Here is a 12,969-nt window from a genome sequence, read left to right as displayed (position 1 = left end):
GTCCTGGACAAGAAACGACTGGTACTGTACAGTCGTCCTGGACAAGAAACAACTGGTTACTGTACAGTCGTCCTGGACAAGAAACTAAATGTTACTGTACAGTCGTCCTGGACAAGAAACTAAATGTTACTGTACAGTCGTCCTGGACAAGAAACTAAATGTTACTGTACAGTCGTCCTGGACAAGAAACGACTGGTTACTGTACAGTCGTCCTGGACAAGAAACAACTGGTTACTGTACAGTCGTCCTGGACAAGAAACTACTGGTTACTGTACAGTCGTCCTTCGCCACGTCCCACAGAGGGAATAGTAACGCATGTTTTTGGCCAAAATGAAGTAGTGTGGGAGCAGGGTGAACAATGCTAACAACACGGCGGCTAATCTTTTTGATTGGTCTCCGTCGAAACTCCACGTCCGCCAGCCTCTCACCTGAGAGATATTCTGCGGGCGAGACGTGCCGAGGCCAAGAAGCTGCCTGGGCAGCGCGCACTTTGTCCTGGACATTAGTGAGCCGTGTGACACGCCGTGCAACGACACAGCTACAACCCCCACAGGGACAAACAGTATGGAAATGGATGGATTTACTTTTTAGCAAAACAGCTTACACTGGTGGTTTCAGCCCGGTTCAAACTTACAAGAAGGACCCATTTCCAGGCTGTGGATGTGTTGTAGTGGCCGGGTGACTGCCATAGGAGTTCTGTAATGTACAGTAGAGTCTACTGAAGGCTACTTACTATATTGGCTGAAATCAATGTAGAAGTGACTATTTGGATGGTATTTCATGTTAAGAGGGCTCTAATTGTCTTAAAAAATACATAATAATACATTTGATTCATTAGAATAATCCTAGTAAGCCGAAATTTGTTCACCATAGTCATCTTCAAAAATGTCTAATATTTTATTCATTAATAATAATCCTTCTAGGTCGAAATGTGTTTACCACAGTCACCTTCAAAAATGTCTTCATATTTCATTTATTAATATTTCATCCATTAATAATAATACTTTGTCGAAATTTGTTCACCACGGTCACGTTAAAAATATATTTATCAATAATATTCCTTCTTTGATAAAATTGTTCACCACAGTCACCTTCAAAAATTTAATTTAAATATTTCATTCATTAATAATAATTATACTTTGTTGAAATGTGTTTATCAGGGTCACCTTAAAAAAATATATATATATATTTATCAATAATAATCCTAATTTGCCAAAATGTGTTTACCACAGTCACCTAAAAAATATCCAATATTTTATTCATTAATAATAATCCTTTTTTGTCGAAATTTGTTTACCGCAGTCACCTTCAAAAATGTATTTTAATATTTCATTCATTAATAATAACACTTTGTCGAAATTTGTTCACCACGGTCACCTTCAAAAATATATATATTTTATCAATAATAATCCTACTTTGCTAAAATTAGTTTACCACGCTCAACTTCAAAAATGTCTTGATATTTCATTCAATAATATTTCATTCATTAATAATAATTCTACTTTGCCAAAATGTGTTTGCCACAGTCGCCTTTAAAATATTATAATAAAAAAATTGTTAATGAGGCTACTTTTGTTGAAATTTGTTCACCACAGTCACCTTCAAATGTATTTATTTATTAATTATAAGCTACTTTTGTCAATATTCTCTTTAACACGATCACCTTCAAAAGTCTCTTAATATTTCATTCATTCATAATAATTCTACTTTGCCAAAATGTGTTTGACACGGTCACCTAAAAAAAAAAAAAGTGTTATTTTGTCAACATTTGTTTCTCACAGTCACATTCAAATGTATGTATTTATTATTAATAATCCTACTTTGGTATTTTTTTTCTTTACCACAGTCACCTTCAAAAATGTGAAATATTTCAGTCATTAATATTTAATTCATTAATAATAATTTTACTTTGTTGAAATTTGTCCACCATGGTCACCTTAAAAATAAATATATTTTATCAATATTAATCCTACTTTGCTAAAATGTGTTTACCACGGTCACCTTCAAAAATGTCTTAATATTTAATTCATTAATATTTCATTTATTCATAACAATTCTACTTTGCCAAAATGTGTTTGAAACGGTCACCTTAAAAAAAATTAAAATTGGTAATAATCCTACTTTGCCAAATGTTTCTTTACCTTCAAAAAGGTCTTAATATTTCAGTCATTAATATTTCATTTATCAATAGTTTTACTTTGTCAAAACTCGTTTACCATGGTCAGCTTTAAATATATATATATATTAGGTGGCGACTTGTCCAGGGTGTACCCCGCCTTCCGCCCGATTGTAGCTGAGATAGGCGCCAAAAGGGAATAAGCGGTAGAAAATGGATGGATATATATATATATATATATATGTATATATGTGTGTGTGTATATATGTGTATACATATATATTGTATATACCCCGCGACCCCAAAAGGGAATAAGCGGTAGAAAATGGATGGATGGATATATATATATATATATATATATATATATATATATATATATATATTAACAATAATCCTACTTTGTCAAAATGTGTTTACCACGCTCACCTTAAATGTCAAATATTCCACTTTTAAATAATAATGTACTTTATCGAAATGTGTTTACCTCTTCAAAAATCTCTAATATTTGATTCATAAATAATAATTAATCTTTGTCCAAACTTGTTTACCACGGTCACCTTCAAAAATATATAATATTTGATGCAATAATAATAATAATAGTCTTACATGGCCGAAATAAACAATATAATATTTGATGCATTCATAATAATCCTAGTTTGCGGAAAGTAGGAATATTAGCCGTGATAAACGAGGGACGACTGTACTGTACTTTGAAACCACGACTCCTGCTCCTGTTATTGAAACATAGATCACTGTTTGGGTGACAAGACTCCAGGCAGTGTTGTTGTGTACCTCACACTTTCACAACATAGAAAAATATCACCGACTACTTCTTCAAAGTAGCCAAGACAACAAGTGTGGTCCTAATACCGTTAGTATTTTGGCCTCATTCCTGTGAGAATCCTGCAGCTAATACTGTATGGTCTCTTCCTCTTTTGGACTGAAGAGTACTTTGAATACTATGTGGTGAAGTAGAAATACGTGGGAATGAGCGTGGGTCCCAAAATGTCAAAGGTGCGTAAAAGCGTCATAGAGTTGACTCGTGGCTCCGATGTTTTGTCCCTAGGGCCGGCGCCGCACAGGACTAATAATACTGGAGGGTAGAAAAGCTGCATGGAAGCTGGTAGTCTTCATCCTGCCAACAAATACTGACTTTGGCCATAAAAACATCTCCCAGGCGTGGAATTAGTAACACTGATTAAAAAGTCTTCCTTCATTATTTGTACAAATGTTGAGAAAAGTATTTTTCAGGCACACCTGGGTTTGGACACAGTAGTTCTCTCTCAGTCCCCTTCCTCTTCTACACCTGCCCTCTGACTCCCTGCCTCCTCCTCCTCCTCCTCCTCCACCTGCACCACCTGGATGTCGTTCATGTCGAGCGCACCTTCCTCCTCCTCCTCGAATTCCTCCTCGCTCTCCTCGTCCTCCCTGGCGCTGCTCCCCCGCTCGTCCGAGTCCAGCTGGAAAGGGACCAGGGCCCCGCCCAGGGTGTCCTCCTCCTGGCCCGGGGCCTCCCTCTTGCAGTAGGAGTAGCGGTGGTTCATGTGCTGCGAGTACGAGCCCGAGTGGGAGAAGCGCTTGCCGCACTTGTCGCACTGGTAGGGTTTCTCTCCCGAGTGGAGGCGCATGTGTTCGATCAGGTGGTGTTTGTGTTTGAACGCCTTGCTGCAGATGCTGCACTCGTGCGGCCGCTTTCCTGCGCACACAAACGCCAATGGTTAGTACGATCTATAACACGCTGCTTTTTTATTTTCTCCCTACGCTTTGAACCCTGCGACTGGTTTATGGCGGCCATCGTGCAAATAGTATCAAACAAACAAGCAGGCAAATAGACTGAAAAGGTGTGTTATTGTTTGTGCTATGGCGCCATCTCTTGGACAACTTCCTGCTGGGTTAAATGTCCGTCTATTTAGAGCTTTCAACCGGAAGTAGAAGTGCCGTTCTGTCTTCTAGTCGTCCATAGCGTTTCTACTCGCATGGATTCTTCATTCGTCACTCCAAGTGACGTTTGTAAATTTTACAATCTAACTAAAATAATTCGTACCAACTATAAAGCGTCCCAAGTGTGATGTCTGTAGGAGTGTTTTCATGCATATTTCTGCGTGCATTTTTTCCTACGCTTTGAACCCTGCGACTGATTTAAGGCGGCCATCGTGCAAATAGTTTCAAACAAACAAACAAGCAGGCAAATAGACTGAAAAGGTGTGTTATTGTTTGTGCTATGGCGCCATCTCTTGGACAACTTCCTGCTGGGTTAAATGTCCGTCCATTCAGAGCTTTCAACCGGAAGTAAAAGTGCCGTTCCGTCTTCTAGTCGTCCATAGCGTTTCTACTCGCATGGATTCTTCATTCGTCACTCCAAGTGACGTTTGTAAATTTTACAATCTAAGTAAAACAATTCTTACTTACTATAAAGCGTCCCAAGTGTGATGTCTGTAGGAGTGTTTTCATGCATATTTCGGAGTGCATTTTTTCCTACGCTTTGAACCCTGCGACTGATTTATGGCGGCCATCGTGCAAATAGTTTCAAACAAACAAGCAGACAAATAGACTGAAAAGGTGTGTTATTGTTTGTGCTATGGCGCCATCTCTTGGACAACTTCCTGCTGGGTTAAATGTCCGTCCATTTAGAGCTTTCAACCGGAAGTAGAAGTGCCGTTCCGTCTTCTAGTCGTCCATAGCGTTTCTACTCGCATGGATTCTTCATTCGTCACTCCAAGTGACGTTTGTAAATTTTCCAATCTAACTAAAACAATTCTTACTTACTATAAAGCGTCCCAAGTGTGATGTCTGTAGGAGTGTTTTCATGCATATTTCTGAGTGCATTTTTTCCTACGCTTTGAACCCTGCAACTGATTAATGGCGGCCATCGTGCAAATAGTTTCAAACAAACAAACAAGCAGGCAAATAGACTGAAAAGGTGTGTTATTGTTTGTGCTATGGCGCCATCTCTTGGACAACTTCCTGCTGGGTTAATTGTCCGTCCATTCAGAGCTTTCAACCGGAAGTAAAAGTGCCGTTCCGTCTTCTAGTCGTCCATAGCGTTTCTACTCGCATGGATTCTTCATTCGTCACTCCAAGTGACGTTTGTAAATTTTACAATCTAAAACAATTCTTACTTACTATAAAGCGTCCCAAGGGTGATGTCTGTAGGAGTGTTTTCATGCATATTTCTGCCTGCATTTTTTCCTACGCTTTGAACCCTGCAACTGATTTATGGCGGCCATCGTGCAAATAGTATCAAACAAACAAGCAGGCAAATAGACTGAAAAGGTGTGTTATTGTTTGTGCTATGGCGCCATCTCTTGGACAACTTCCTGCTGGGTTAAATGTCCGTCCATTTAGAGCTTTCAGCCGGAAGTAGAAGTGCCGTTCCGTCTTTTAGTCGTCCATAGCGTTTCTACTCGCATGGATTCTTCATTCGTCACTCCAAGTGACGTTTGTAAATTTTACAATATAACTAAAACAATTCTTACTAACTATAAAGCCTCCCAAGTGTGATGTCTGTAGGAGTGTTTTCATGCATATTTCTGCGTGCATTTTTTCCTACGCTTTGAACCCTGCGACTGATTTATGGCGGCCATCGTGCAAATAGTATCAAACAAACAAGCAGGCAAATAGACTGAAAAGGTGTGTTATTGTTTGTGCTATGGCGCCATCTCTTGGGCAACTTCCTGCTGGGTTAAATGTCCGTCCATTTAGAGCTTTCAACCGGAAGTAGAAGTGCCGTTCCGTCTTCTAGTCGTCCATAGTGTTTCTACTCGCATGGATTCTTCATTCGTCACTCCAAGTGACGTTTGTAAATTTTACAATCCAACTAAAACAATTCTTACTTACTATAAAGCGTCCCAAGTGTGATGTCTGTAGGAGTGTTTTCATGCATATTTCTGCGTGCATTTTTTCCTACGCTTTGAACCCTGCAACTGATTTATGGCGGCCATCGTGCAAATAGTATCAAACAAACAAACAAGCAGGCAAATAGACTGAAAAAGTGTGTTATTGTTTGTGCTATGGCGCCATCTCTTGAACAACTTGCTGCTGGGTTAAATGTCCGTCCATTTAGAGCTCTCAACCGGAAGTAGAAGTGCCGTTCCGTCTTCTAGTCGTCCATAGCGTTTCTACTCGCATGGATTCTTCATTCGTCACTCCAAGTGACGTTTGTAAATTTTCCAATCTAACTAAAACAATTCGTACTAACTATAAAGCGTCCCAAGTGTGATGTCTGTAGGAGTGTTTTCATGCATATTTCTGCGTGCATTTTTTCCTACGCTTTGAACCCTGCGACTGATTAATGGCGGCCATCGTGCAAATCGTATCAAACAAACAAGCAGGCAAATAGACTGAAAAGGTGTGTTATTGTTTGTGCTATGGCGCCATCTCTTGGACAACTTGCTGCTGGGTTAAATGTCCGTCCATTCAGAGCTTTCAACCGGAAGTAGAAGTGCCGTTCTGTCTTCTAGTCGTCCATAGCGTTTCTACTCGCATGGATTCTTCATTCGTCACTCCAAGTGACGTTTGTAAATTTTACAATCCAACTAAAACAATTCTTACTTACTATAAAGCGTCCCAAGTGTGATGTCTGTAGGAGTGTTTTCATGCATATTTCGGAGTGCATTTTTTCCTACGCTTTGAACCCTGCAACTGATTTATGGCGGCCTTCGAACAAATAGTTTCAAACAAACAAACAAGCAGACAAATAGACTGAAAAGGTGTGTTATTGTTTGTGCTATGGCGCCATCTCTTGGACAACTTCCTGCTGGGTTAAATGTCCGTCCATTTAGAGCTTTCAACCGGAAGTAGAAGTGCCGTTCCGTCTTCTAGTCGTCCATAGCTTTTTTTACTCGCATGGATTCTTCATTCGTCACTCCAAGTGACGTTTGTAAATTTTACAATCTAACTAAAACAATTCTTACTTACTATAAAGCGTCCCAAGTGTGATGTCTGTAGGAGTGTTTTCATGCATATTTCTGCGTGCATTTTTTCCTACGCTTTGAACCCTGCGACTGATTTAAGGCGGCCATCGTGCAAATAGTATCAAACAAACAAGCAGGCAAATAGACTGAAAAGGTGTGTTATTGTTTGTGCTATGGCGCCATCTCTTGGACAACTTGCTGCTGGGTTCAATGTCCGTCCATTTAGAGCTTTCAACCGGAAGTAGAAGTGCCGTTCCGTCTTCTTGTCGTCCAAAGCGTTTCTACTCGCATGGATTCTTCATTCGTCATTCCAAGTGACGTTTGTAAATTTTACAATCCAACTAAAACAATTCTTACTTACTATAAAGCGTCCCAAGTGTGATGTCTGTAGGAGTGTTTTCATGCATATTTCTGCGTGCATTTTTTCCTACGCTTTGAACCCTGCGACTGATTTATGGCGGCCATCGTGCAAATAGTTTCAAACAAACAAGCAGGCAAATAGACTGAAAAGGTGTGTTATTGTTTGTGCTATGGCGCCATCTCTTGGACGACTTCCTGCTGGGTTCAATGTCCATCCATTCAGAGCTTTCAACCGGAAGTAGAAGTGCCGTTCCGTCTTCTAGTCGTCCAAAGCGTTTCTACTCGCATGGATTCTTCATTCGTCACTCCAAGTGACGTTTGTAAATTTTCCAATCTAACTAAAACAATTCTTACTATAAAGCGTCCCAAGTGTGATGTCTGTAGGAGTGTTTTCATGCATATTTCTGCGTGCATTTTTTCCTACGCTTTGAACCCTGCGACTGATTAATGGCGGCCATCGAACAAATAGTTTCAAACAAACAAACAAGCAGGCAAATAGACTGAAAAGGTGTGTTATTGTTTGTGCTATGGCGCCATCTCTTGGACGACTTCCTGCTGGGTTCAATGTCCGTCCATTTAGAGCTTTCAACCGGAAGTAGAAGTGCCGTTCCGTCTTCTAGTCGTCCAAAGCGTTTCTACTCGCATGGATTCTTCATTCGTCACTCCAAGTGACGTTTGTAAATTTTACAATCTAACTAAAAGAATTCTTACTTACTATAAAGCGTCCCAAGTGTGATGTCTGTAGGAGTGTTTTCATGCGTATTTCGGAGTGCATTTTTTCCTACGCTTTGAACCCTGCAACTGATTTATGGCGGCCATCGTGCAAATAGTATCAAACAAACAAGCAGGCAAATAGACTGAAAAGGTGTGTTATTGTTTGTGCTATGGCGCCATCTCTTGGGCAACTTCCTGCTGGGTTCAATGTCCGTCCATTTAGAGCTTTCAGCCGGAAGTAGAAGTGCCGTTCCGTCTTCTAGTCGTCCACAGCGTTCCTACTCGCATGGATTCTTCATTCGTCACTCCAAGTGACGTTTGTAAATTTTACAATCTAACTAAAAGAATTCGTACTAACTATAAAGCGTCCCAAGTGTGATGTCTGTAGGAGTGTTTTCATGCATATTTCTGCGTGCATTTTTTCCTACGCTTTGAACCCTGCAACTGATTTATGGCGGCCATCGTGCAAATAGTATCAAACAAACAAGCAGGCAAATAGACTGAAAAGGTGTGTTATTGTTTGTGCTATGGCGCCATCTCTTGGACAACTTGCTGCTGGGTTAAATGTCCGTCTATTTAGAGCTTTCAACCGGAAGTAGAAGTGCCGTTCCGTCTTCTAGTCGTCCATAGCGTTCCTACTCGCATGGATTCTTCATTCGTCACTCCAAGTGACGTTTGTAAATTTTACAATCTAACTAAAACAATTCTTACTTACTATAAAGCGTCCCAAGTGTGATGTCTGTAGGAGTGTTTTCATGCATATTTCTGCGTGCATTTTTTCCTACGCTTTGAACCCTGCGACTGATTAATGGCGGCCATCGAACAAATAGTTTCAAACAAACAAACAAGCAGGCAAATAGACTGAAAAGGTGTGTTATTGTTTGTGCTATGGCGCCATCTCTTGGACAACTTCCTGCTGGGTTAAATGTCCGTCTATTTAGAGCTTTCAACCGGAAGTAGAAGTGCCGTTCCGTCTTCTAGTCGTCCATAGCGTTCCTACTCGCATGGATTCTTCATTCGTCACTCCAAGTGACGTTTGTAAATTTTACAATCTAACTAAAACAATTCTTACTTACTATAAAGCGTCCCAAGTGTGATGTCTGTAGGAGTGTTTTCATGCATATTTCTGCGTGCATTTTTTCCTACGCTTTGAACCCTGCGACTGATTAATGGCGGCCATCGAACAAATAGTTTCAAACAAACAAACAAGCAGGCAAATAGACTGAAAAGGTGTGTTATTGTTTGTGCTATGGCGCCATCTCTTGGACGACTTCCTGCTGGGTTCAATGTCCGTCCATTTAGAGCTTTCAACCGGAAGTAGAAGTGCCGTTCCGTCTTCTAGTCGTCCAAAGCGTTTCTACTCGCATGGATTCTTCATTCGTCACTCAAAGTGACGTTTGTAAATTTTACAATCTAACTAAAACAATTCTTACTTACTATAAAGCGTCCCAAGTGTGATGTCTGTAGGAGTGTTTTCATGCATATTTCGGAGTGCATTTTTTCCTACGCTTTGAACCCTGCAACTGATTTATGGCGGCCATCGTGCAAATAGTATCAAACAAACAAACAAGCAGGCAAATAGACTGAAAAGGTGTGTTATTGTTTGTGCTATGGCGCCATCTCTTGGACAACTTGCTGCTGGGTTAAATGTCCATCCATTTAGAGATTTCAACTGGAAGTAGAAGTGCCGTTCCGTCTTCTAGTCGTCCATAGCGTTTCTACTCGCATGGATTCTTCATTCGTCACTCCAAGTGACGTTTGTAAATTTTACAATCCAACTAAAAGAATTCGTACTTACTATAAAGCGTCCCAAGTGTGATGTCTGTAGGAGTGTTTTCATGCATATTTCTGCCTGCATTTTTTCCTACGCTTTGAACCCTGCAACTGATTTATGGCGGCCATCGTGCAAATAGTTTCAAACAAACAAACAAGCAGACAAATAGACTGAAAAGGTGTGTTATTGTTTGTGCTATGGCGCCATCTCTTGGACAACTTCCTGCTGGGTTAAATGTCCATCCATTTAGAGATTTCAACCGGAAGTAGAAGTGCCGTTCCGTCTTCTAGTCGTCCATAGCGTTTCTACTCGCATGGATTCTTCATTCGTCACTCCAAGTGACGTTTGTAAATTTTACAATCTAACTAAAACAATTCTTACTTACTATAAAGCGTCCCAAGTGTGATGTCTGTAGGAGTGTTTTCATGCATATTTCGGAGTGCATTTTTTTCCTACGCTTTGAACCCTGCAACTGATTTATGGCGGCCATCGTGCAAATAGTATCAAACAAACAAGCAGGCAAATAGACTGAAAAGGTGTGTTATTGTTTGTGCTATGGCGCCATCTCTTGGACAACTTCCTGCTGGGTTAAATGTCCGTCTATTTAGAGCTTTCAACCGGAAGTAGAAGTGCCGTTCTGTCTTCTAGTCGTCCATAGCGTTTCTACTCGCATGGATTCTTCATTCGTCACTCCAAGAGACGTTTGTAAATTTTACAATCTAACTAAAACAATTCGTACTAACTATAAAGCGTCCCAAGTGTGATGTCTGTAGGAGTGTTTTCATGCGTATTTCGGAGTGCATTTTTTCCTACGCTTTGAACCCTGCAACTGATTTATGGCGGCCATCGTGCAAATAGTATCAAACAAACAAGCAGGCAAATAGACTGAAAAGGTGTGTTATTGTTTGTGCTATGGCGCCATCTCTTGGACAACTTCCTGCTGGGTTAAATGTCCGTCCATTTAGAGCTTTCAACCGGAAGTAGAAGCGCCGTTCTGTCTTCTAGTCGTCCATAGCGTTTCTACTCGCATGGATTCTTCATTCGTCACTCCAAGTGACGTTTGTAAATTTTACAATCTAACTAAAACAATTCTTACTATAAAGCGTCCCAAGTGTGATGTCTGTAGGAGTGTTTTCATGCATATTTCTGAGTGCATTTTTTCCTACGCTTTGAACCCTGCAACTGATTTATGGCGGCCATCGTGCAAATAGTATCAAACAAACAAGCAGGCAAATAGACTGAAAAGGTGTGTTATTGTTTGTGCTATGGCGCCATCTCTTGGACAACTTCCTGCTGGGTTAAATGTCCGTCCATTTAGAGCTTTCAACCGGAAGTAGAAGTGCCGTTCCGTCTTCTAGTCGTCCATAGTGTTTCTACTCGCATGGATTCTTCATTCGTCACTCAAAGTGACGTTTGTAAATTTTACAATCTAACTAAAACAATTCTTACTTACTATAAAGCGTCCCAAGTGTGATGTCTGTAGGAGTGTTTTCATGCATATTTCGGAGTGCATTTTTTCCTACGCTTTGAACTCTGCAACTGATTAATGGCGGCCATCGTGCAAATAGTATCAAACAAACAAACAAGCAGGCAAATAGACTGAAAAGGTGTGTTATTGTTTGTGCTATGGCGCCATCTCTTGGACAACTTCCTGCTGGGTTCAATGTCCGTCCATTTAGAGCTTTCAACCGGAAGTAGAAGTGCCGTTCCGTCTTCTAGTCATCCACAGCGTTTCTACTTGCATGGATTGTTCATTCGTCACTCCAAGTGACGTTTGTAAATTTTACAATCTAACTAAAAGAATTCGTACTAACTATAAAGTGTCCCAAGTGTGATGTCTGTAGGAGTGTTTTCATGCATATTTCTGCGTGCATTTTTTCCTACGCTTTGAACCCTGCAACTGATTTATGGCGGCCATCGTGCAAATAGTATCAAACAAACAAGCAGACAAATAGACTGAAAAGGTGTGTTATTGTTTGTGCTATGGCGCCATCTCTTGGACAACTTCCTGCTGGGTTAAATGTCCGTCCATTTAGAGCTTTCAACCGGAAGTAGAAGTGCCGTTCCGTCTTCTAGTCGTCCACAGCGTTTCTACTCGCATGGATTCTTCATTCGTCACTCCAAGTGACGTTTGTAAATTTTACAATCTAACTAAAAGAATTCGTACTAACTATAAAGCGTCCCAAGTGTGATGTCTGTAGGAGTGTTTTCATGCATATTTCTGCCTGCATTTTTTCCTACGCTTTGAACCCTGCAACTGATTTAAGGCGGCCATCGAGCAAATCGTATCAAACAAACAAACAAGCAGGCAAATAGACTGAAAAGGTGTGTTATTGTTTGTGCTATGGCGCCATCTCTTGGACAACTTGCTGCTGGGTTAAATGTCCATCCATTTAGAGATTTCAACTGGAAGTAGAAGTGCCGTTCCGTCTTCTAGTCGTCCATAGCGTTTCTACTCGCATGGATTCTTCATTCGTCACTCCAAGTGACGTTTGTAAATTTTACAATCCAACTAAAAGAATTCGTACTTACTATAAAGCGTCCCAAGTGTGATGTCTGTAGGAGTGTTTTCATGCATATTTCTGCCTGCATTTTTTCCTACGCTTTGAACCCTGCAACTGATTTATGGCGGCCATCGTGCAAATAGTTTCAAACAAACAAACAAGCAGACAAATAGACTGAAAAGGTGTGTTATTGTTTGTGCTATGGCGCCATCTCTTGGACAACTTCCTGCTGGGTTAAATGTCCATCCATTTAGAGATTTCAACCGGAAGTAGAAGTGCCGTTCCGTCTTCTAGTCGTCCATAGCGTTTCTACTCGCATGGATTCTTCATTCGTCACTCCAAGTGACGTTTGTAAATTTTACAATCTAACTAAAACAATTCTTACTTACTATAAAGCGTCCCAAGTGTGATGTCTGTAGGAGTGTTTTCATGCATACTTCGGAGTGCATTTTTTCCTACGCTTTGAACCCTGCAACTGATTTATGGCGGCCATCGTGCAAATAGTTTCAAACAAACAAACAAGCAGGCAAATAGACTGAAAAGGTGTGTTATTGTTTGTGCTATGGCGCCATCTCTTGGACAACTTCC

At 40.5% G+C, this 12,969-nt stretch overlaps 1 protein-coding gene across 3 annotated transcripts in view; it reads right to left on the bottom strand.

The window, feature by feature from the left end:
• zeb1b (zinc finger E-box binding homeobox 1b) overlaps positions 1-12,969 on the bottom strand; it is a 162,883-nt gene that overhangs the window by 2,119 nt on the left and 147,795 nt on the right. For 2 of the 3 annotated variants that reach the window (XM_061921211.1, XM_061921212.1), the window contains exon 8: positions 1-3,812. This exon is cut by the window's left edge and continues 2,119 nt beyond it. In XM_061921211.1, the coding sequence (XP_061777195.1) occupies positions 3,400-3,812 (413 nt within the window). In that variant the 3' untranslated portion in view covers positions 1-3,399. The remainder of the gene's footprint in view (positions 3,813-12,969) is intronic. The other variant, XR_009809735.1, reaches the window with a different exon arrangement.

The sequence above is a fragment of the Nerophis ophidion genome, linkage group LG15, assembly GCF_033978795.1.
Source record: "Nerophis ophidion isolate RoL-2023_Sa linkage group LG15, RoL_Noph_v1.0, whole genome shotgun sequence".
Classification (NCBI taxonomy): Eukaryota; Metazoa; Chordata; class Actinopteri; order Syngnathiformes; family Syngnathidae; genus Nerophis; species Nerophis ophidion.
The sequence above is the reverse complement of the archived record's forward strand: the minus strand, read 5'-3'. Positions and strand labels throughout refer to the sequence as shown.